A 26,345-nucleotide genomic window follows, 5' to 3' on the forward strand; every position below is an offset into this window, starting at 1 on the left:
TTTTGGAGTGGGTCTGTGGACTTTTCCATGTGAATGTTAAAGTCACCAAAAATAAGAATATTATCTGCTATGACTACAAGATCCGATAGGAATTCCGGGAACTCAGTGAGGAACACTGCATATGGCCCAGGTGGCCTGTAAACAGTAGCTATAAAAAGTGAGTGAGTAGGCTGCATAGATTTCATGACTAGAAGCTCAAAAGACGAAAACGTCATTGCTTTAAAAAAATAAAAATAATAATTTGCTATCGTAAATGTTAGCAACACCTCCACCTTTGCCGGATGCACGGGGGGTATGGTCACTAGTGTAACCAGGGGGTGAGGCCTCATTTAACACAGTAAATTCATCAGGCTTAAGCCATGTTTCAGTCAGGCCAATCACATCAAGATTATGATCAGTGATTAGTTAATTGACTATAACTGCCTTGGAAGTGAGGGATCTAACATTAAGTAACCCAATTTTGAGATGTGAGGTATCACAATCTCTTTCAATAATGGCAGGAATGGAGGAGGTCTTTATACTAGTGAGATTGCTAAAGCGAACACCGCCATTTTTAATTTTGCCCAACCTAGATCGAGGCACAGACACGGTCTCAATGGGGAAAGCTGAGCTGACTACGCTGACTGTGCTAGTGGCAGACTCCACTAAGCTGGCAGGCTGGCTAACAGCCTGCTGCCTGGCCTGCACCCTATTTCATTGTGGAGCTAGAGGCGTTAGAGCCCTGTCTATGTTCGTAGATAAGATGAGAGCACCCCTCCAGCTAGGATGGAGTCCGTCACTCCTCAACAGGCCAGGCTTGGTCCTGTTTGTGGGTGAGTCCCAGAAAGAGGGCCAATTATCTACAAATTCTATCTTTTGGGAGGGGCAGAAAACAGTTTTCAACCAGCGATTGAGTTGTGAGACTCTGCTGTAGAGCTCATCACTCCCCCTAACTGGGAGGGGGCCAGAGACAATCGATGCCGACACATCTTTCTAGCTGATTTACACGCTGAAGCTATGTTGCGCTTGGTGACCTCTGACTGTTTCATCCTAACATCGTTGGTGCCGACGTGGATAACAATATCTCTATACTCTCTACACTCGGCAGTTTTAGCTTTAGCCAGCACCGTCTTTAAATTAGCCTTAACGTCAGTAGCCCTGCCCCCTGGTAAACAGTGTATGATCGCTGGATGATTAGTTTTAAGTTTAATACTGCGGGTAATGGAGTCGCCAATGACTAGGGTTTTCAATTTGTCAGAGCTAATGGTGGGAGCATTCGGCGTCTCAGACCCCACAGCGGGAGGAGTAGAGACCAGAGAAGTCTCGGCCTCCGACTCCGACTCGCTTAATGGGGAGAACCGGTTGAAAGTTTCTGTCGGCTGAATAAGCGACACCGGTTGAGCATTCCTACAGCAACTTACAGACTTGTTTACGCTGCTGTGCGTTTTTGTTGCCGATCTTACTTTGCTACCTGACGGTTTTTACTTTTTCATTAACGTATATTTTTACTTTTTCCCCCTCACTCAACTTTTTTCTACCCCGGAGGTTTTATCTGGACATGGTTCGTCAGGACTTCAAACAGCCGAAGCGAAGTAACATTAACATGATGCCTTCTAATTGCAGTCGTTGTACTTATAATATACAGGAGAACGATCGCCTTACGGCAAGGATAGCTGTGCTGCAAGCCCAGCTTCAGACGCAATCGTTAGGCAACGGTAATTTCAGTGTAGGAAAGGATGAAACAGCGTCTGTGCCACCAGTAAGTACAGATAGTAACGTTAGTATAAACCCCCTCGCACGGTCCCTGCAGCCGGACATCTTTCTCATGGCTTCTGGAGGGAAACGCTGTAGGAATGATCTGACTAGTGACCATATTTCACTGCCAAAGTGACAGTCTTTCGTAACCCTGTTTCATTCTAAACCCATCAAAATTCAACAATTCCCAGACAAAGACATTCCTAACTGAAAAGCCACCTTGTTAAGAGTGTATTTTCGGTATGAGGAAATCATGTTTGTGTGTGTACTGTGCCTCTGTGTAATTAATCCCTGTGGCGGAGACAGAGCAAGTGGGTCTGACACTGACCTGTCACAGTTGAAGCCCTCCACGAAGTCCTTGCACTGGCAACGGCCTGTCTGGACATCACACTCCTGTGTGCTTCCAGAAGGGTTACAGGAGCAGGGTCTGGAGAGAAGAGGGGTGGGGTGGGGGAGGGGAAGAGAGAACAACAGCCATTCACATAAACAGCATGGGTCTGATAACCACCATCTATTCTAAAGCAAGCCTGCTGCGAGCCTGTTTATCTAAAAGGACCACTGCTGGCCTGGCACACAACTACATCCCAAATGACATCCTATTCCCGATATAGTGCACTATATAGGGAGAAGGATGCCATTTGGGATACACACTAAGATTGACCACCTCCATCTCACTCCGAAATAAACATGTGAAGAGCAAACAATAAATGAATAAGAACAAACCATCATAAAACATTAAGATTGTTTGATCTGGAGCAATGCAAATATAAATATCACAAATAGCAAGAGTGATTGGCCAGGAGGTATATACCTGCAGCCTGCTTCGGTCAAGGTGTGGAAGCCAGGTTGGCAGCGGTCACACTTGTCCCCCATTACACCTGGTTTACAGCTGCAGCGTGCTGTGTTGTCACACTGAGTGGCCAGAGAGCCTGACAGTAGAGAGAAAGAAGCACAGACCATCATCAGTTCATCATTTCAACACACATGTGAACTATCATTGTTAAACAGCCCAGAAAATTCACACAACATGTGGGCAATCTTGTTCGAATTGCCTGTAATGGGATCTGGTGGTGTCCATGTCGCAATTGTTTTGCGGTGGTTTTCAAGGGTAGCATATGTGGTTATAGAGGAGAGGAATTATGAAACTTAACATACATGTGACAACAGCTTTAACCTATTAAGACTTCGCAATCCAATAAAATGTTAACCCACAGCACTACAAAACACAGACTGCCTTCAGACTGTATATTGTTTTACCCAATAGAAAGCAGCATCGCATTAGTGGAAAACAACTGTTCTCAGGGCAGGCCTGGTTGTAGTTAGATATGTTCGAGTTGCATCTGGGACAATTTTAGCATTTTAGCCAACCCTAACCTAATTCTCCTAACCCGCCACATAACATGTTCCTAACCTGCCTTGCTAATTCTCCTAACCTGCTATGAAAAGTAGCATCTGCTAGTCAAAACAAACAGACTTGCCCTGAGAACAGTCTTGGTTTCAATTAATGCGATACAGACAATATAAACCGTAAGTATTTAATGATACATTAAAACTTGTGGCTCCTGTCAAACGTAGTGCACTATATAGGGAATAGGGTACAAATTGGGACGCAGCCCTCTTTAAACCCCAATAGAAACAGTAAATACGCAATTGTATAGTCTAGACACTCACCCACTGGGTTGCAGCTGCAGGGCAGGCAGCGGTTGCCAGGTCTGTCTCTGTAGTGGTTGTCCAGGCAGCGCTCGCAGTTAGGCCCGTCTGTGTTGTCGGCACAGCTGCGACAGTGTCCTCCGTGGCCGGTGGCACGGTACAGCTCAGGGTCGAAGTAGCACTCTGCACTCTTGCCATTACAGTTGCACTCTGGGACCACCAGAAAAAGTAGATATTAGCTTATCCCATACAAATGTATAGGACAACGTGTGGGTGGGATCAACATATGTGTATATGGGGAGGGAGCAGTACAACTACAGACTAATGTGATTTTAAACAGCTGGATTTAAGAGTGGGAAAAGCTAAAAGCACATTTTCCATACCAGGCTTTGGTAAACTAGCCATTAGTTTATCCCATACAGTTTTAAGGACAATGCATAGATGGGTTTAATGTAGAGGTACTTACTGTATATGGGGAAGGAGGTGGTAGAGCTACATAGTAATATGATTGAAAGCAAATTTCAAACTGAACCTTCTCTGCAGTTAAGGGCTGGTCATTTCATTTGGCACATTTTCCATATCAGGCGTACTTTTCCCTAAGTGGTCTGCTGGCAAAGTTTGGTTTTAGGAGACAGATTATGTGGCCTGGAGCAGATTGAGGCAGTGTGGGCGTGAGAAGTGTGGTGTGGACTGTTCTGAACAGGATTAGTCACACATTTGCGGTATGATATGAATGTCTGCCCGGCCTGCACAGAAACAGGAAGGATCTCTTGCTATGGGACTTATGCAGACACTCATCTCTTGGCCTGTGTCCCAAATTACATCCTATTCTCTACGTAGTGCACTACTTTGGACCAGGGCCCCTGACCAGGTTCAAAAGTAGTGCACTACATAGGGAATAGGGTGCCATTTGGGACAGCATGGGACTGACTTACGCAGACACTCGTTAGGGTTATTGGCTGTAGCTCGCCTCCAGGGACGGTCGTTGTAGAACGGCTTGCACACATTGCAGTCATCACCCTCTGTGTTGTGCTTGCAGTTGCAAACCGGCTTGTCGAAGCCGTTGTTTTTCACACACTCACTCGCATGGCCGTTGCACTTGCACCTGGAACAGCGGAGAACAGTCTGTTAGTCATCGTGAGAGTTACGATGCACAACTCAAACATCTGGGCCGTATTCACAAAGTGTCTCAGAGTAAGAGGATCAAGTCCCCGCTGTCTATGTCATCTTATTCATTATGATGTAAAAGGCAAAAACTGATCCTAGATCAGCACTCCTACTCTGAGACGCTTTATGAATATGGTCCTTTGCACTGGTCTTTGAGGACCTGACCATAAGCATCAAATGGAACTCAGTTATTGATTAATGGACGTGATTACTTGGTTAAGCAGTCTAATAGTCCAACCATACTGTATATCAGTGGCACTTATTTTCAGTGTAATCATATGAGTCGATGACCTGTCAGCACAGGATAGTAGCATGATTAGAGTGTTTCCCCTATATTCATTTAGCAGCGGCGCCCCACCAGTTTGGCTAAATTGCCAAAATCTCGCACTACCCCTTTAAGATCAGAGTGCCAAGTTAAAACTTATATTGCTAGCAATCAGAGTGAGTAGTGGCACGAATGAGAGCACAGCCACTGCTTGCTTCTCATCGTCTCCCTACAGGGGAAACACTGGATTATATTTACAGTAATCTACAAATAGGTGTTCATCCATCCACATTAGCATGACAGATAGCGGCAAACTTTGACGTTGACTGCAACTTGATATAACAAGTCAGTTTACTACTGGTATAGAACGGTCTTCATTTTGATAAATCAATCATACTGTAAATATTCTATCAAATCAAATATTATTTATCACATGCCCTGAATACATGTGTAGGTAGACTTTACAGAGAAATGCTTGCTTACGAACAACAATAGAGAGTTTAAAAAATAAAATACACAAGAATGGAGCTACATGCAGGGAGTACCAGATCAATGTGGAGCTATATACAGGGAGTACCAGTACCAGATCAATGTGGAGCTATATACAGGGAGTACCAGTACCAGATCAATGTGGAGCTACATACAGGGAGTACCAGTACCAGATCAATGTGGAGCTACATGCAGGGAGTACCAGTACCAGATCAATGTGGAGCTACATGCAGGGAGTACCAGTACCAGATCAATGTGGAGCTACATACAGGGAGTACCAGATCAATGTGGAGCTATATACAGGGAGTACCAGTACCAGATCAATGTGGAGCTATATACAGGGAGTACCAGTACCAGATCAATGTGGAGCTATATACAGGGAGTACCAGTACCAGATCAATGTGGAGCTACATGCAGGGAGTACCAGATCAATGTGGAGCTACATGCAGGGAGTACCAGATCAATGTGGAGCTACATGCAGGGAGTACCAGATCAATGTGGAGCTACATGCAGGGAGTACCAGATCAATATGGAGCTACATACAGGGAGTACCAGATCAATGTGGAGCTACATACAGGGAGTACCAGATCAATGTGGAGCTACATACAGGGAGTACCAGATCAATGTGGAGCTACATACAGGGAGTACCAGATCAATGTGGAGCTACATACAGGGAGTACCAGATCAATGTGGAGCTACATACAGGGAGTACCAGATCAATGTGGAGCTACATACAGGGAGTACCAGATCAATGTGGAGCTACATACAGGGAGTACCAGATCAATGTGGAGCTACATACAGGGAGTACCAGATCAATGTGGAGCTACATACAGGGAGTACCAGATCAATGTGGAGCTACATACAGGGAGTACCAGATCAATGTGGAGCTACATACAGGGAGTACCAGTACCAGATCAATGTGGAGCTACATGCAGGGAGTACCAGTACCAGATCAATGTGGAGCTACATGCAGGGAGTACCAGTACCAGATCAATGTGGAGCTACATGCAGGGAGTACCAGTACCAGATCAATGTGGAGCTACATACAGGGAGTACCAGCACCAGATCAATATGGAGCTACATACAGGGAGTATCAGTACCAGATCAATGTGCAGGGATACGAGGTACTTGAAGTAGATATGTAAATGACGGCAGAATAAAGTGACTAGGCATGCCAATCGATAACAACAACCGTAAAATACAGAACAGCGTAGCAGCAGCAAATGATGAGTGCGTTTGTGTCGGTATGTGGGTGCGAGCACATATGTAATGTTTGAATGTGAGGGAGTGACAGTGTACTGCGTGAGTGTGTACATGGTGTGTATATAAAGTGTTGCGAGTGTTCGTAGGGTCAGTGCTAGATAGCGTCAGTGCAGATAGTTTAGCAGTCTGGCAATTTATCTGTCTTATGGCTTGGGGGTAGAAGCTGTCTTACAGCCTGTTGGTCCAAGAACCAATGCTCTGGTACCGTTTGCCGGACGGTAGCAGAGTGAACAGTCATGGCTTGGGTGGCTGGAGTGTTTGGCAATTTTTGGGGCATTCCTCTGACACCGCCTCATATGGAGGTTCTGGATGGCAGGGAGCTCAGACCCAGTGATGCACTGGGCTGTCCTCACCCCCCTTTGTAGCGCTTTGTGGTCAAGGGCGGTGCAATTGCCATACCAAGCAGTAACGCAGCCTGTCAAGATACTCTCAATGGTGTAGCTGTATAACTGAGGATCTGAGGGCCCCATTCCAAATCTGTTCAGCCTCCCGAGGGGGAAGAGGCACTACCGTGCCCTCTTCACACTTGTGCAGGTGTGTCTGGACCAAGTTAAGTCCTTAGTGAAATGGACGCAAAGGGACTTCAAGCTCTCGACCCGCTCCACAACAGCCCTGTCAATGTGGATGAAGGCGTGCTCTCCCCCCTTTCTCCTATAGTACACAATCAGCTCCTTGGTCTTACTGACATTGAGGGAGAGGTGGTTGTCCTGGCTATGTCTCTGACCTCCTCCCTGTAGGCTGACTCATCACCATTGATGATCAGGCCTCCCATCCTCATGTCGTCGGCAAACTTGGTGTTTGAGTGGTGCGTGGCCACGCAGTCGTGGGTGAACAAGGAGTACAGGAGGGGACTAAGCACACACCCCTGAGAGGCCCCCGTGTTGAGGTCAGCGCGGCGAAGATGTTATTGCCTACCCTCACCACCTGGGGCGGACCATTCAGGAAGTCCAGGATCCAGTTGCAGAGGAAGGGGTTCAGTCCCAGGGTCCCTAGCTACGTGATGAGCTTGGAGGGGACTATGGTGTTGAACGCTGAGCTGTGCATACTTCTCATAATTGTTATTACTTTTTTCCATTACTTGTTATTTTTGGACTTGTATTAGGCATTTAATTGACAAAGTTAATGTACTGTATCATTGAGGAGAGTTAGCAAGAAAGCATTTCACTGTGCCGTATGCACGCAACCAATAAAAGTTTGATTTGATCTATCAAAAACATACCACTATTTGTAGCTTAGATTATGTTTGAGAGTCATTATTCTAAGTCTGTGTTGTTGGGAATCACGAATACACGTCATTTATTTGAGATACTGAGTATTTGATCCATCCTCAATTACATCATTAGTCAAATCAATTTTGGCACAGGGAGAGTTATTTTCCCTGATAACTCCATGGCGTTTACCCAATTCAGAAAGGCTGCAGCTTCTCCACCTGAGACACTTCAACAGAACCCCTCCGTACAAGAGAAGAATTGCATGGCAGCCACCTTCGGGTATTGTTTCAGGTGTTACTTGGCAGCGAAGTGTGGAAAAAGTGACAACAGGAAGGAAGACACTATAGCACTAGGGGCCTATTAAGACTAATAGGCGGTTTGTTCATCTAGAAAAACAAAGCTAACCTCCCTCACACTCTTTTCCATTTTGTAGTACGTGTAATATCAGTCAAATCCATTTCTTACTCATAATATATGCTGGTGGATGTGATGACGCCGCTGACTGGTGGACAGTGAACTTGGTGCCCTGACAGGTAGAGAGTAGACCTACTACACCCAAGCTTGGCCCGGCTTGGTCCTTGGACTCATCTCTGCCGTCATATTGGTGCCTGCCCCATTCCAGTCTCCGTGCACTGTAATCCAGCACTCCCAGGCAGGAATGCAAAGAATGCGGCTGTGTAATGGAAATCTGCTCCACATTTCAAACAGATTGAGGTGAAAAGACACTGCACCGGCAAGGGGGCAGTTTAACACGTGTCTGATCCCCTATTCTCTTCTGGCTTTTCAGTTCAGAATTTGGGAGGGATTGTTTTTTGGGATTCTCGGTTGATCCACTGAGAATGAACCCACACAATGTAAAATGTGGCCAGATATGTGATATGAAGTTGATCTGAAGTCAACACACTACGCTACTTTAGATGAATGATTCAACACCCAGACAAAAACATCTTTGTTGTCAGCACTTGAGGTTTGATAATTCATGATTTTTTCTTCAATCCAACAGAGCGATTCCTATTCTTGCAGTTATTCCAGGTCTTCAGAACCAAAAAAAGTATAGAGTGAATATGCACTAGAGAAAACATGCTGTGTGGTTAATAGACAGGGCCTCCTCCTTTAAAGGAATATAATATGATTTGTTGCTATTTTTCCTTTTTACGCTATAATTTCTAGAAGAGACAAAAACAACTAATGTTTGTAAGATAATGTTTTTATGCGTGTGTGCAAAATTGCTATTCAATGGCATTGGTCAAATAAAAAACTGTGAACAAGGGAAAAGCCAGGCAGTGGATGCTGACAACAGTTGTTAGAAGATAGCATAAAGCTGAAGGAACTGCTCTCACCTTCCTCCCACTGCAAAGTCTGAGATAGCGTAGTAATAGGACTTTAGGACCTTGGGATCATTGAAAACTTCATCTCCAAATGTGTTGAGCCTGTTCAGGGTCACTTTGATATCTGTGGCTGTCACCCATTCCTGAAAAGAAAAAAGACAAATGGACAGTGTTAAAACACAGCCAGGTCAGACTCTACAAATATGTCTGCCAGGCCTTGCCTGCTAAATATGTTTGGAGAGTTATTAATTTACAACTTTGCTTGACGGACGAGAAAAGGGAGAGAGGGTTGAAGATTCCAAAGTTAACTGCACGATAGGTGTGTTTGACTTGAAACTAATTATTTTCCTGTTGAAAGTTTCTATTTGAAATGGGAGATAAAACCCTATTCCTAGTGCAGCTGTTTAGAAGAAAAAAATAAATACTGCAAAACTAATCTAAACCAAACCTCAGACATTCTCGTGGAATCAGACTGGTCCCAGAATCAGAACAACATATCGAAAGCCTTTTGTTCGCTTGCTTAGAATTACAGCAGCAGAGGACAAATCTGGAGTGAGCACCGGAAGATCTCTCAAGGAGTATTACCAAGTAAGTTGGAAACCATAGCGTAACATCTGTAAAAAAAAAATTAAAAAAATGTCTATCCTGTTCCACACATGGAGGTTTATAATAAAGTCTGTTTTACATTTAACATTGTAACACAATGTTCTGAATATTTCTGAAGAGGAGTTGTAAACGCAGCCAAGTCAAGCATGTATCATCTCGCTTGCACATGCAAAATTATTTGCCAACAAACATTCTGCAGAATTATTGGGAGCCTAACTACTACCAGTAGACTAATTAAAAACATATTTCAGGATAGAGTTTTTGCTGACAACAGCTCCAATGTTTTGCCACTTATAGCCCAACTCTACGAGAAGAGTCTGATACATCCATAGGGCAGTCATGAGTCAAAGCAGGTTCCGTCTGTCTCGGGCATGGGACCAATGGCTCTCCTGGTCGACTACTTTACTGACTTCACTGGCACTATCTCATACATTTCCAACTGTATCCAGGCAGACATTTAAAGCTGGACAAAAATATCATTTTTACCCCCAGTTAATTATCTTGAGACACCTGTGGGCTATATTTTCTATATACAGAGTGAGTCTGTGTGAAAAAGTTTTGGTTGATTTTGTTGTAGGAAAATGTTTGCTGTCCCATATTAAAGAATCTTTAACAGTTATTGAAATATTACCTAGAGACTCCACTTAACAAATAAACTATGCATGCAATGTAGCCCTGTGTCGCCTCAGAAAGGTATCCCTTCCAAAGAGTCCTGGGCTTTGGTATAAATATGCCACATGAGAAAGTCAAATATGGAAGTGTATTGTGCCAGAGCTAAATGTGTTAATTTGTTAGAGGTAGAGTATTCCGAATGAAAAGTTAGGGTATTCCACACACGTGAAAAATAGCCAGATCAGCCAACAGCAGATAATATATCAGAAATTACCAGGCTGACTACTTCTCATTAGCAGTTAGCCTACATTGATATACACCCTTTAGATGTAACCGACAGATACAACTTTCTTACATGAACATAGTAAGACCCTTTTAAGAAATCCTGCTACGACCTCCGATGACCCATCAAAAAGGCAAAGCGTCAAGACAGGACTAAGATCAAATCCTCTGATGCTTGTCGGATGTGGCAGAGCTTGCAAACTATCACGGATTACAAAGGGAAAGACAGCCGCAAGCTGCCCAGTGACATGAGCCTACCAGGGGAGCTAAATATTTTCTATGCTCGTTTTGAGGCAAGCAACACTGAACCATGCATGAGAGCACCAGCGTTCCGGACAACTGTGTGATTTCGCTCTCCATAGCCGATGTTAGTAAGATCTTTAAACAGATTAACATTCAAGGTCACAGGGCCAGACAGATTACCAGGACACCATACGCTGGCCAGCTGGCAAGTGTATTCACTGACATTTTCAACCTCTTCCTGACCCAGTCTTTAATACCTACATGTTTCAAGCAGACCACCATAGTCACTGTGCTTACGAACGTCAAGGTAACCTGTCTAAATTACTATTGGCCCGTAGCACTCACATCTGTAGCCATAAAATGCTTCTAAATGCTGGTCATGGCTCACATCAACACCATCATCATCCCAGACACCCTGGACCCACTAATTTGCATACTGCCCCAACAGATCGACTGATGACGCAAGGCTCTACACAGAGGGTGGTGCGGACAGACCAGTACATCACTGGAGCTGAGCGCCCTGCCGTCCAGGAAATCTATACCAGGCGCTGTCAGAGGAAAGCCCGGAAAATTGTCAATGACCTCAGCCACCCAAACCATAGACTGTTCACTCTGCTACCGCACAGAAAGCGGTACCAGAGCACAAAGTCTGGGACCAAAAGGTTCCTGAACAGCTTCTACCCCTAAGCCATGAGACTGCTGAACGGTTAATCAAATGGCTACCCGGACTATTTCCATTGACCCTTTTTTGCACTGACTCTATGCACACTCAGTGGACTCTACCACACACTCACACATCCTTACACTGACACTCCAACACATACACACGCCGCTGCTACTGTTTATTATCTATCCTGATTGCCTAGTCACTTTTACACCTACCTACATGTTTCCTCAACTACCTCGTACCCCTGCACATTGACTCAGTACCAGTACTCCTTGTATATAGCCTCATTATTATTATACTATTTCATTCTGCATTGTTGGGAAAGGGCTCATAAGTAAGCATTTCATGGTAAAGTCTGTTGTAAAACTGTTGTATTCGGCGCGGTGCATGCAACAAATACAGTAGTTTATAACCTAATGGTTAGGCTATAAAATCTTACTGGAGTCATTTGGGTTTAAAGTCTGATGTAGGCTAGTAGACTCCCTGGGCTTCGTCTGGAAACACACACAAATTCTCACTTGCTGAAAGCAATGCGCAACAAACATTTCCAGCTGTGCCTCTTAAGAGCCAAATTCAATCAGTACTGTAGTGGGAAATCTGGAGGCGTCACCTAGCAACCTGTTGCAACACTTGGCACTGGTCAGGCTCTCACACTTTCCCACCTGAACTAGTGTGCTACTCGCTTCCACTGGGCATGCCTGCCAACAGCACATATGTCCATGCCAAAATATCTCAAGTCTACGGGCCAACTTATCATTACTATGTCCACCTGCTCTTCCACATCACTGATTTCTTTAACGCTACTGATATAAGATGTACTACTAACTCTGTGCCTCAGACAGCCCTGGAAAAATAAAACAAAATATTAAACAGCCACCCAGGGACACACGAGTATGGGATATCACACATCTGGAGCTGGAACAAGAAGCATCACGAAGTTCCTATATCAAGGTCTCTAGAACACTATAAAAACAGCAGGTTTTTTTACCTGTAGAACTGAGCTTGAACATACAGTATTAGAGACGATCACAAAAAGTTATTTTATCAAGGTTTCTCAAATGCTATAAAACTGCTGAGTTTGTTTTCTTTACCTGAAGAACTGGGCTGTTGTCAAAGTTGTAAGCACTGGGTCGGCCCTCAAGAGTGGAGAAGGCCACGTTTCCTCCGGTCAAGGGTGAGATGTCACTGAACTCGTCGGTGCAGAGGGCCTGCTGTTCGTCCTCTCCGGTGCGGATGAAGCCCCTGTTGAACTTCTGGTAGGTCTTCTCACAGGAGCCACTGTAGTACTGGTAGGGCGTCCATGGTCCATCCTCACTTGTGCGCTTGTAGATGGCGAAGCTCTCTGGGCGGCTGGTGTGGAACTTGAGTCGCACGTAAGTGATGTCAAAAGCCTTGCCTGAAGAACCAAAAAGAAACATGAGATAATTGATACCAAAAGCTAAATCAGGAACTAAAAGTCACAGTTTACAACAAGTCTTTTCCAGATTCATTGTTGGTTTAAGGCAAGACAAAGGAGGATTTCCGAAGGTCTCCAGTGTCCTCCAGTAATAATAGAGGGCCTTTTCAAAACCTATTTGGCATGACTGAGCAGGCTAGGAGTTGTAGGGGGATGAACACCAAAATGTATCTGCTAAGAGCTTGGGGAAATGTTATGGGGAGTTATTTATTTTGTTTAAAGAAATGGCAATCTTTCAACATGGCTACAGGGGGTACAGTTTGCTTCAGCAAAGAAATTGCTCTCTAAACAGAGCTGCAAATACAAACATATATACAGGAACCATTGTGGCACAAATATAGGTGAAGACATGTAGCTCACAGATAATATAGATTTCTCAATCTGTTAATTTCCTTCCGAGTAAGTGTTTATGCATGCTGTTGCAGTCACCATGACAATGAACTTCCTGACTTGAGGGACCTCTTAACCCAGCAAGCTTCGTGGTTCAAGGTTTATCTGAAAGCAATATATACTGCTCAAAAAAATAAAGGGAACACTTAAACAACACAATGTAACTCCAAGTCAATCACACTTCTGTGAAATCAAACTGTCCACTTAGGAAGCAACACTGATTGACAATAGATTTCACATGCTGTTGTGCAAATGGAATAGACAACAGGTGGAAATTATAGGCAATGAGCAAGACACCCCCAATAAAGGAGTGGTTCTGCAGGTGGTGACCACAGACCACTTCTCAGTTCCTATGCTTCCTGGCTGATGTTTTGGTCACTTTTGAATGCTGGCGGTGTTTTCACTCTAGTGGTAGCATGAGACGGAGTCTACAACCCACACAAGTGGCTCAGGTAGTGCAGCTCATCCAGGATGGCACATCAATGCGAGCTGTGGCAAGAAGGTTTGCTGTGTCTGTCAGCGTAGTGTCCAGAGCATGGAGGCGCTACCAGGAGACAGGCCAGTACATCAGGAGATGTGGAGGAGGCCGTAGGAGGGCAACAACCCAGCAGCAGGACCGCTACCTCCGCCTTTGTGCAAGGAGGAGCAGGAGGAGCACTGCCAGAGCCCTGCAAAATGACCTCCAGCAGGCCACAAATGTGCATGTGTCTGCTCAAACGGTCAGAAACAGACTCCATGATGGTGGTATGAGGGCCCGACGTCCACAGGTGGGGGTTGTGCTTACAGCCCAACACCGTGCAGGACGTTTGGCATTTGCCAGAGAACACCAGGATTGGCAAATTCGCCACTGGCGCCCTGTGCTCTTCACAGATGAAAGGAGATTCACACTGAGCACATGTGACAGACGTGACAGAGTCTGGAGATGCTGTGGAGAATGTTTTGCTGCCTGCAACATCCTCCAGCATGACCGGTTTGGCGGTGGGTCAGTCATGGTGTGGGGTGGCATTTCTTTGGGGGGCCGCACAGCCCTCCATGTGCTCGCCAGAGGTAGCCTGACTGCCATTAGGTACCGAGATGAGATCCTCAGACCCCTTGTGAGACCATATGCTGGTGCGGTTGGCCCTGGGTTCCTCCTAATGCAATACAATGCTAGACCTCATGTGGCTGGAGTGTGTCAGCAGTTCCTGCAAGAGGAAGGCATTGATGCTATGGACTGGCCCGCCCGTTCCCCAGACCTGAATCCAATTGAGCACATCTGGGACATCATGTCTCGCTCCATCCACCAACGCCACGTTGCACCACAGACTGTCCAGGAGTTGGCGGATGCTTTAGTCCAGGTCTGGGAGGAGATCCCTCAGGAGACCATCCGCCACATCATCAGGAGCATGCCCAGGCGTTGTAGGGAGGTCATACAGGCACGTGGAGGCCACACACACTACTGAGCCTCATTTTGACTTGTTTTAAGGACATTACATCAAAGTTGGATCAGCCTGTAGTGTGGTTTTCCACTTTAATTTTGAGTGTGACTCCAAATCCAGACCTCCATGGGTTGATAAATTGGATTTCCATTGATTATTTTTGTGTGATTTTGTTGTCAGCACATTCAACTATGTAAAAAAAAAGTATTTAATAAGATTATTTCATTCATTCAGATCTAGGATGTGTTATTTTAGTGTTCCCTTTATTTTTTTGAGCAGTGTATATTTTACTGCAGGGTGTGAGCTGGTTGTCATGAACGCATACGTTACATTGAGATTAAAGTGAACTGTCAAGTATGCTATGTTCTGGAGTGCCTGCATTGGCCCTGTGTGAGTCTCCTACTCAAACATGACTGGTACAAATTTGACCTCAACTGGGCCGTGAGTCATTAAACTAGGGTGTGGATTTCAACAGGTCTGCTTCAACACACAGAGAAATCTTTTCAAATGAAATAAAAACAGTTATGTAGATTATTTGCATTAATATCCATTAGCTCATGTTCAATTTCTCCTTATAAATCTATTCAAGTAGAAAGAAGTTCAGCTTTACAGTGAGAAAGTTGCAAATTAAAACTAGGGAAAAAATGTCAAATCAAAGTGCAACGAGACATAGGACATAGGCATAGCTCAACCAATTTGGCCAACTGAGCATTTGTCTGACCATTTACAACTAATTTGCCTACTTTTTCCACTAGTCACTTCCATTACAATGCACAGGCATGACACCAAAATAACTGAATGTGAAATTCTGTGAACAAGCACATCTTAAGAGGGTTGGAGCAGCGGGGAAATCACACTGGGAACAGACTATCATTGACATCTAATTTCTAAAACCCCCCCACATCCTCGCAAACAAGACAAACAGCATCTGTTGGCGCAGCAATGAAGTGGCAAGCATAGGGGCAAACAACAAAGGGCCCCTCGTCAACCCAACATAGAGGAGCCCACTCAGTGGAGACAAAGGAAGCCTCAACACTGAATACAGGTGGTCAGGCAGTCACTAGAGACTAGTAGTCTAGTTCACAGGCAAGGCAAGGAAAGGCTAGTCCTGAAGATAATGAGCAAAGGGCCATGAAAATCACAGTTTAGCTTTGAACAAGGACATGGTTACTCTTTGGCAGCTGGGATTTTTAATAGTCTTTGGTGGCCAAGGTGGGTTCTTAGTACATTCTCAAACAAAATGAGTTTTACAATATGTTGTGGCTGTCACTGGAGGCCTACTTTTAGGTATCAAGCCTGAGATGCATTCTTTCACTGATTAGCTGAAACTATACAAAGTACGGTATACACATAGGCCCACAGGGCCAGCTACACCCTTTGAATCTGTCATTTCAATAGTGAGCAGGAATAGCTGACAATTCAGTCTTTACTAAAATGTGTCTAATTGTAGTTAAATATTGCACGTCTTTAATGCAATTAAAGTTATGATAGAGCTGATGCACATAAAATGGCCAATAATACTCAACGTAAAAGTTGATTAAACACCATTTGTAGTTGTTAGAATTCCAGATGTCTCAACTAATCCGAAGGAGACACACAGGAGAGTAGCTTTATTTGAAATTCATGAATGGCAGTGTTCCATGGATTTACCAAGTTTTCTGGCCCAGAGCTGTCTAGCATAAAACCAAGAGGAATTCCGTCCTTCCTTACAGAACAATCGGTGTATTGAGAAGCAAAATAGTACAGTTGAGAACGCAAACAAAGGGCAGGCTGTGGGGACCCCTTGCGTTCTTCTACAAGAAAGTATAAAAAAAAAAGGCTTAAAAAGACGCAAGATAAAGACGAAGGTACATACAAGTCAGTTAACTGTGGGGTCGTTTTCCACATTAGCAACAGTGGGGGTCGGCTAGGGTGGGGAGTTGTCAGATTTACAATCTACAAAACTCCTTCCACATCAGCCACCATGATACTCTACACAAGAATTAGCCTTAAAGAAATCTCCAGAACTCTGATGCTGTAGCCTAATACTCAATTAACTGGTATTGGTTAACCCGGACTTACACCCTACCATTGTTAGACACTAACCCCATGAAACACTTTTCAGGACCCCCACCTTAGTAAGGTTTAAAATTATAAGCCACTCTTGTGAGTTACAGCAGAGAACTAAAGGTGGGGACTTCAACCATGTGTGCACCTGTCCACTCCTCAAACATGTTCTAGTTGAGGGAGGCTGTGACATGGTGGTATGGTGGTGGTGATTGGGGGAGGGGAGGTTGAGAGGGAACTGGCTGGAATGTGCTTCCGCTTGGCAGAGTGACGCCAGTGAAGTGGAGGGCTGACGAGAACCAGAGAAAGACTTGAGAGGGAGAACACCGTTTGGGGAAATGGTCTGTGTTGGGAGGCAAATATTTATTGTTGAAATGTGAGAGAAAGCTCATGACTGTTCCTAAAAGTGGATCGTCTGATCAGTAATCATCTTCAAAAGTTCTGCAGAAGAACAACAAATTAAGCATTGATTGAATCTGAGATTTCCTACCTGTCTTTAGTGGCTTACAATTGTTTAATGGCAAGAACTTAACAAGGACTTTTTGAAACATATTTTGAAGATTAAATGTAATCTTCAAAGTATGTTTTAAAAAGTCCTTAATTACAAGTCAATTTCGCTCATAATAATGCAGCTTATATAACATATATTCTGACGATCAAATATGCATTCGGCTGTTTTAGGAGTAAGCATTCCCAAACATTCTGACAAGCCACACTGTGGTTTCCTAGGGTCTCTAACATGTCATTAGAACATGATGTGTGTCACCACAGTAAGCTTGGACATGCATTTCAAGTTAAATTTGATAGGCCTATCCATTGAACACAAAACAACAACCCAATGAAAAGACCAACATTTTTCTACCAACAGATCCAGGACCTTTATGTAGATAACTACCAAGGGGTACATTCCAGGGGGTGAGCAGGGGGTCTTTGAAAAGGTAGTAAATTCATATCATAAAGTCACTGTCAAAACGTTTAAATATCTTTGCCGAGCTCATGGCCAGTTAATCACACAGGCAATTTCTATGCTCAAAAGCAGTGAACAGAGGAAGAAAAAAATATTGCTTTTCCCAAAGACAATCTCATAAATCTATTTTAGCACAGAAAAGTCTCATAAATCTATTTACCACAGAAGAGTCTCATAAATCTATTTTACCACAGTAGAGATCCTTCCTTGAGAACATTACAGTCAAGGGAGGAAGACTCCCACACCTATTAATTCATTATCTAGCCTACGTGAGTTCCCAATCAGCCAACAGACAGAACTTTTTGTCCTTGACATTGTGGCTGTTGGGAGACTCATTGACATTTTCAATGCCAGGTGGTTTCTGCCATAGTTCCCTTGCTGACAATGTCTGACAACAGTTCAAAACTGAACATTTTAATTTGTCAACCCAGATGTTTGTCCTTAGCCATAGCAATTTATTACATAGAATTAATAATATAAAGTATGCGGTTAAAGGCTAGTTATTTAAACAGTAGCCATGATATGGTGGCTTCCCACCCCTTGAGACGAGGCACGTTACTTTGGCGTCAAATTCCTTTGAATGTATTGTAGAAATCCTTGGGTTAAATAAAAGGTGGTATGTTTTGCTGTTGGCTATTTGATGAAGGGTCTTTCAACACACCTCTCAGTTGTCTCAGAGGAGAGGTAGTGAAACTGATGATTAGTGATTGGGTTTGGGATAAGGTTTAACTGATATCCCACAAAGGCATCAACAAACAAAGCTGATGACTTCAGGCTGAGTGTTTTAGCAACCAGAGCGAGGCTGTACGAGAAAATGGTACCTAAAGTCGGTAGTCGGTGTCTTCCTGGGAGAAAAGGCTCAGTCCCACCAAATCTCTTAATCAATCTCTGCATACGTCGTTAATTCTCCAACTCCTCCTGGGGAGCAAATATGGGGTGGTGGTTGTCACCCTTTTGTCTGGCTGAGAACTCTGATTATTCAAGCTCTCATCTTATGAAAGGCCTAATTATTCCATAAGACCATTAGAAAAACCCCCATTAGTTCAGCCAAATTAGTAGAAATAGCTGAGACATAAAATCTTGTCAATAGGATTCACTCCATGTACATTGTTGAGGGGAAAACAGCAAAATAAGACATTTAAAAAGACATTTTCAAGTGATCTCTGGGTTGATATCATCTCGAGGTGTCATATAGAAACTTTTCCCTCTACATGCTACTTTTAGGTGTGCTCTTATTTGCGCCTTTTAGAGGATTTGCTGGGATGTTTTGCCTGTGTGATTTGGGCCTCTTGCTTGCATACCTTCCATCTCCTTACACCCAGTAGAGGCACAGTCTGGGGGTGAGCAGCAGGAAATATCTAGGTGGTGGGGGATTATGGGTTGTTGTGGGGTGTGGGTTAATTCCAGGGGAAGGCCTCGAGCCACAGCATGGTCCAATTAAATTTCCTCCCATGACCTCATCGCATTCTTTACATAGGAGATGAACAATGACCGCTTTGACTTTCAACATGTGGGCATGTCCACTTCACCCCCCCCCCCCCCCCCCCCCCGTACACAATTTTCTCCATCTGCTCAGGAGATATGTAGAACATCTGTTTAACTCAACACTCCCACGGGCTGAACCAATACACGGACAGACTTTGGGATAGGATACAGCAATAACCATAAACTCACTGCGATCAATTCACTTCAGGGCTTAATCCAATAGACCTCGCTAATATGATCACAGTAGGATCTTGTAACCTATAGGGCTAATTCATTAATATCAAATATCACTTGCTTGGGTGCTTACACACCATGTAGCCTACGGCTCACTGTCAAGTGGATACCCAACCCCCCCGTCAATGTAAGCATGAGCTGCATGAGAGATGACCGTCTGCTTCTGCATTAGGGACATTTTCCTTTTCTCTAACAGGTGCCATGCTGGGTCTGAGTCTGACAAGTAAAACCTCCCAAGATAAAAAGTGGAACAAATTGAACGTTTTATTTGGAAAGGGTGAGGGAGGGAAACGTTACAATTGAGGAATCTGAGGAATGTGCCCAAGTTCATCATCTGAAGGGCAGATAACACGTTACGAACTGCCTCGGTGAGAAGTGTCAGATGGGTGCAAAGATCCCCCCTCACCCGGCTGATCCGGCAGGTCCAGTGATTCACAGGGAGCCCCCTCCCTGTCAGAAAGAGGTGCTTTCCCAACACTTTAAGAAACATCACAATGATGCCAAAAGGCTGACCGCTCTTTATTTCCACCAAACAGTAGAATCATTGCCACTGGTGATACAACTGTTGTAGTTTAGCTGGTCAATTAAAATATTCTGGACAGTTGGAATCCAAGGGACAACAGGCTTAACCATTTTGAAAATGACTGACAAACATGAAAAGGTTGTCATGCTCACATCTTTCAAACACTGTCTGATGCAGAAGAAACCAGGTTGGCCTAAACTAAGCCAGGGCTGTTTTGCGTGATCCCGTGAACCGCATGGAGTGGGGGCACTTAGGTATAAAACAAAACTGGAGACTGCGTCCAAAATGACCGACCGTTATTTTTTACGTAATCTACTCAGGTTCGCATACGTCGATTCATTGACCGTCTATATCCGGGTTGCATCTGGTTTACACGGCCCAACTTCACATGGACACTAGCACTCAGCGCACACAGGGAGCAGCGACTATTTCATGACAACATCCAAAAACATGGCAGACATTGGATGAATACAACATTTTAAGCTCTTCAGCTGTGAGTGATAAAAAAATAATAATAATTACAAAAAAAAAAAAAAAAAAAAAAAAATCAGCCTCAGTGACAATTATTTCAATAATTAAATGGATGTTTTTTGCACACAGGTGATGACTAAAGTGTCTAATTAGGAATTTTCAAATCTGACTTCTCTATGTGGCCTTCAATGGAAATTATCTTTCTGTGTAATATTGTTTTGATCTGCCTTCCACGTGGCGCAGTGGTCTAAGACACTGCATCGCAGTGCTATCTGTGCCACTAGAGATTCTGGGTTCGAGTTCAGGCTCTGTCGCAGCCGGCCGCGAACAGGAGACCCATGGGGTGGCGCACAATTGGCCCAGCGTCGTCCGGGTTAGGGGAGGGTTTGGCTGGCATGGATGTCCTTGTCCCATTGCGCACTAGGAACTCCTGTGGCAGGCTGGGCACAGTTCACGCTGACACGGTCGCCAGGTGTACGGTGTTTCCTCCGACACATTGGTGCGGCTAGCTTCCGGGTTAAGAGGGCAATGTGTCAAGAAGCAGCGCGGCTTGGTTGGGTTTCGGAGGACGCACGGCGATGAGACAAGACTGCAACTACCAATGAAATACCACAAAATTGGGGAGAAAAAGAGGTTAAAAAAATATATATACATGTTTTGATCACGCGGTCTGGGATATGAATGGGAATGTGGTGAATTACAAACAATTTAGTTATTCGCTCCGAAAGGCAATCAAAGAGAAAGTGAAGTCGCAATTCAACGGCTCAGACACGAGACATATGTGGCAGGGTCTACAGACAATCACAGATTACAAAGGGAAAACCAGCAACATCGCGGACACCGATGTCTTGCTTCCGGACAAGCTAAACACCTTCGCCCACTTTGAGGATAACACAGTGCTACCGACGAGGCCTGCTACCAAGGACTATGGGCTCTCGTTCTCCGTGGCTGACGTGAGTAAGACAGTTAAGCGTGTTAACCCTCGCAAGGCTGCTGGCTTGCGAGGGTTAACAGCATCCCAAGCTGGCGTCCTCAAACCAGCTGGCTGGAATGTTTACGGACATATTCAATCTCTCCCTATCCCAGTCTGCTGTCCCCACTTGCTTCAAGATGTCCACCATTGCTCGTAAACCAAAGAAAGCAAAAGGTAACTGAACTAAATGACTACCGCCCTGTAGCACTCACTTCTGTCATCATGAAGTACTTTGAGAGGCTAGTTAAGGATCATATCGACTCTACCTTATCTGACACTGTAGACCTACTTCAATTTGCTTACCGCCCCAATAAATCCAAAGATGATGCAATCGCCATCACACTGCACACTGCCCTATCCCTATCTGGACAAGAGGAATACCTATGAAAGCATCCTGGGTCTGAACTCCGCCCTGTGCAACTGGGTCCTGGACTTCCTGACGGGCCACCTCCAGGTGGTGAAGGTAGGAAACAACACCTCCACTACGCTGATCCTCAACACAGGGGCCCCATAAGGGTGGGACCACAGTGGCGAAGGGGGAAAACTTCAAGTTCCACTGCGTACAAATCACTGACAATCTGAAATGGTCTACTCACACAGACAGTGTGGTGAAGAAGGTGCAACAGCACCTCTTCAACCTCAGGAAGCTTAAGAAATTTGGCCTGGCACCTAAAACCCTCAAACATTTACAGATTGAGAACATCCTGTTGTGCTGTATCACTGCCTACTACAGCAATTGCACCACCCACAACCGCAGGGCTCTCCAAAGGATGGTGCGTTCTGCCCATCGCATCACCAGGGGCACACAGCCTGCCCTACAGGACACCTACAGCACCCGATGTCACAGGAAGGTCAAAATTATCATCAAGGACATCAACCACCCGAGCCACGGCCTGTTCACCCAGGAGGCGAGGTCAGTACAGGTGCATAAAGCTGGGACATATGATATGAGTAAAGCAGGGCTCCCTGTGAATCACTGGACCTGCCGGAAACAGTTTATTTGAGAAAAACAGCCATCAGACTTAAATAGCCATCACTAGCCAGCAACCACCCGGTTACTCAACCCTGCACCTTAGAGGCTGCTGCCCTATATACATACACATGGAATAACTGTCTACTTTAATTATGGAACACTAGTCCCTTTAATAATATTGACATACTGCTTCACTCATCTCATATGTAAACTCAGCAAAAGAAAAGTATATTTTTCAGGACCCTGTCTTTCAAAAAAATAAAAAATAAATTCCAAATAACTTCAGAGATCTTCATTAAAAAAAGGGTTTAAACACCGTTTCCGATGCTTGTTCAATGAACCATAAACACTTAATGAACATGCACCTGTGGAACGGTCGTTAAGACACTAACAGCTTACAGACAGTAGGCAATTAAGGTCACAGTCTTGAAAGCTTAGGACACTAAAGAGGCCTTTCTACTGACTAAAAACACCAAAAGAAAGATGCCCAGGGTCCGTGCTCATCTGCGTGAACGTGCCTTAGGCATGCTGCAAGGAGGCATGAGGACTGCAGATGTGGCCAGGGCAATAAATTGCAATGTCTGTACTGTGAGACGCCTAAGAGAGCACTAGAGGGAGACAGGACGGCCAGCTGATCGTCCTCGCAGTGGCAGACCACGTGTAACACCTGCACAGGGTCTGTACATCCGAACATCACACCTGCGGGACCGGTACACGATGGCAACAACAACTGCTCTTAGTTACACCAGGGACGCACAATCTCTCCATCAGTGCTCAGGCTGTCCACAATAGGCTGAGAGAGGCTGGACTGAGGGCTTGTAGGCCTGTTGTAAGGCAGGTCCTCAACAGACATCACCGGCAACAAAAAAGTTGTCTCACCAGGGGTGATGGTCGGATTCGCGGTTATTGTCGAAGGAATGAATTTTACACCGAGGCCTGTACTCTGGAGCGGGATCGATTTGGAGATGGAGGGTCCGTCATGGTCTGGGGCGGTGTGTCACAGCATCATCAGACTGCCTGCAATGACAACAAGCTCAATCTCAACGCTGTGCGTTACAGGGAAGACATCCTTCTCCCTCATGTGGTATCCTTCCTGCAGGCTCATCCTGACATGACCCTCCAGCATGACAATGCCACCAGCCATACTGCTTGTTCTGTGCATGATTTCCTGCAAGACAGGAATGTCAGTGTTCTGCCATGGCCAGTGAAGAGCCCGGATCTCAATCCCATTGAGCATGTCTGGGACCTGTTGGATCGGAGGGTGAGGGCTAGTGCCATGCCCCCCAGAAATGTCCGGGAACTTGCAGGTGCCTTGGTGGAAGAGTGGGGTAACATCTCACAGCAAGAACTGGCAAATCTGGTGCAGTCCATGAGGAAGAGATGCACTGCAGTACTTAATGCAGCTGGTGGCCACACCAGATACTGACTGACTTTGGTTTTTGACCCCCCCCCCCCCCCCCCCATTCAGGCACACATTATTCAATTTCTGTTAGTCACGTCTGTGGAACTTGTTCAGTTTATGTCTCAGTTGTTGAATCTTGTTATGTTCATACAAATATTTAAGTTCGCTGAAAAACACGATTGACAGTGAGAGGACGTTTCTTTTTTTGCGGAGTTTATATACTGTATTCTATTCTACTGTACTTTAGTCAATGCCACGCCGATATTGCTCGTCCTCATTTTTATATATTTTACTTTTAGATGTGTGTATTGTTGTGAATTGTTAGATACTACTACCGCAATAACATCTGCTAAATATGTGTATGTGACCACTAAAATTTGATTTGGAATGGGCGTCAGTTAAACTGCAGTACCCAAGCAATGCTGTAGGAGCAGTCAAAACTGCTTCTAGACCGGAACCCTGCCCCCTTAAGTGGGAGTGGTGTCCCGATTCAAATTTGAGCGAGGCGTAGTGCCTTTTCAGCACATTAATTGGCCCTCCAAACAAAGTGAATGAAGTTGCTGACTTGCTAGCAAGTGGTACCCAAAATTCCGATAAAGCTCTGCGACCCATGGCTGGGAAGTTGCTCAAAACAATACTAGGAAGGAAGCAAATGTAAGTGAGTGATGTAATGATGTCCCATTCCGTAGGGTTATATAGCTCTCCTTACCACTAGTTGCTCCGTTTTCAGGTGCCACTCCCCCACGAGGGACACTTGAAAATGAGGGGGAGGGACAATGGCCAGTATTGGGACGGAGCCTTGGCTGGTATTAGGAACATGTATTACATTAAAACCTGTAATACTGTTGACAGACACATTCATATTCTTGTAAATATATAACCACGTTTCAATGTGTTCCATACTCACATGACTTGGGCTACATGTTTGCATTTCTAGTTACATTTGATAAGTCTACCTGTTAAACACAAAAAAACTATGAAAAACAATAGCCTAGTTCTAGCCTAAATCAATTGAGTAGCAATCTTTAAGGACAAACGCAGGCCTATTTCTACTTAGAAGCAATTCTTCACATGATAGTGGAATGCTGTTCTTATCAATTCAATCTCCTCCTCTGCTTTAGCAGTAAACACAGCAGCCTGCAGGCACAGATTGGTGGTGAGGAGATTAAAATCGAAGCACATCCTCGCAAGACGGAGGTAGTCTAGTCGTGGTGGACCATTGTTGAGAATACTGAACAACAGTGTAGTATCCCGGGGGGTGGGCTGATGGGAGGTTCTCTGAGGCAGCGTCCCAAATGGCACCCTATTCCCTATATAGTGCACTACTTTTGACCAGAGACCAGAGTCAGAAGTAATGCACTATATCAGGAATAGGGTGCTATTTGGGACACCATGGGGTCTCCAATTAAGGAGGGCAGAGGAGGACAAGCAGGAAGTGACCAAGGGAGGGTGGGAGGTAATGATTGCTTTTAATGGTTAAAGACACTGCCCCATCATTCATTCAGGACTTGGAGGGGGGGTCTCATCTCCTTAGTTACCAGTGTGAAAAGAAAACGACTAGTGGTGTTGGCAAGGCTGTGATTGTCCCACTAGCTACTGTCCCTTGACTAATGAATAATGTGGGGTTGGTTACATCATGGGAAGATTGAGGTAATCCTCAAGTTTTGGTAATACATGGGGGGGAGCAAGCAGTCTCTTGTTTAACATAAAACATGTCCATCTGCCTTGATCAAACTAGATTAAAACCAGAAACAAAAGTGCTGTAGGCTATTCTGTTATGTATTAACGAAGAAAAAAAATGATTAAGAAGTTTTGTTTCGTCCTCGATGTAGGCCTAGATCCATGGGGGTCACAAAACAGAGACTCTTTGGCTAAGCGTTAACTGCTCAGGCCACCTAAGATGAAGCCACCCAGCCAATAGGTGTTACAACACATGGATGACAGGAACAAACAAAAGTGTCCCCCTTTGCCCACCATGCCTAAATTAAATCGAGACAAAAGATCTCAATAGGACACAGCAGGGACAATTTGCTCAGTGTTGCTTCACCACCCTCCCAGGCTTTTCTCTGAATACTGTAGTTGGGACAAGTCCTCAAACAATTTCTGTGGCTTTATGAAAAACTACCATGGAAAAGGCAATTTACAGAACAACAAATGTATCTAGCCTCAGAACAACACATGTATTACACGGGTAGGCCTAACTAATGCCTTAGGGAAAACGAAGGTTAACAAAAAAATTACTTTGATTGACAAAGTATGAGTAATGTATCTAATTTTATAGCACCGCATTGAATAGGCCACCTACAGGGGTCTGATGAATACTCACTCACGTCTGTAAATCTCATTCAGCTCTTTTAAAGGCCCAGTGCAGTCAAAAACGTGATTTCCCTGTGTTTTATATTTCCACACTATGAGGTTGGAATTTGGCTTGGGCGGTATACCATAAATACAGTAGACTGGGGTATTTTGAAACATCGCCAATATGATTTT

General features: G+C 44.6%; 1 protein-coding gene across 1 annotated transcript in view; it reads right to left on the bottom strand.

Moving 5' to 3' along the window:
* The window catches only part of LOC106569067 (laminin subunit gamma-1), an 84,554-nt gene that overhangs the window by 25,047 nt on the left and 33,162 nt on the right, over positions 1 to 26,345 (bottom strand). The window contains exons 2-7 of the mRNA XM_014140013.3: positions 12,609 to 12,913; positions 9,120 to 9,250; positions 4,320 to 4,489; positions 3,406 to 3,594; positions 2,546 to 2,663; positions 2,063 to 2,161 (exon numbers count right to left, since the gene is read on the bottom strand). Coding sequence (XP_013995488.2) covers positions 2,063 to 2,161; positions 2,546 to 2,663; positions 3,406 to 3,594; positions 4,320 to 4,489; positions 9,120 to 9,250; positions 12,609 to 12,913 — 1,012 coding nt within the window. The remainder of the gene's footprint in view (positions 1 to 2,062; positions 2,162 to 2,545; positions 2,664 to 3,405; positions 3,595 to 4,319; positions 4,490 to 9,119; positions 9,251 to 12,608; positions 12,914 to 26,345) is intronic.

Source organism: Salmo salar, chromosome 14, assembly GCF_965601325.2.
Source record: "Salmo salar chromosome 14, fSalSal1, whole genome shotgun sequence".
Classification (NCBI taxonomy): Eukaryota; Metazoa; Chordata; class Actinopteri; order Salmoniformes; family Salmonidae; genus Salmo; species Salmo salar.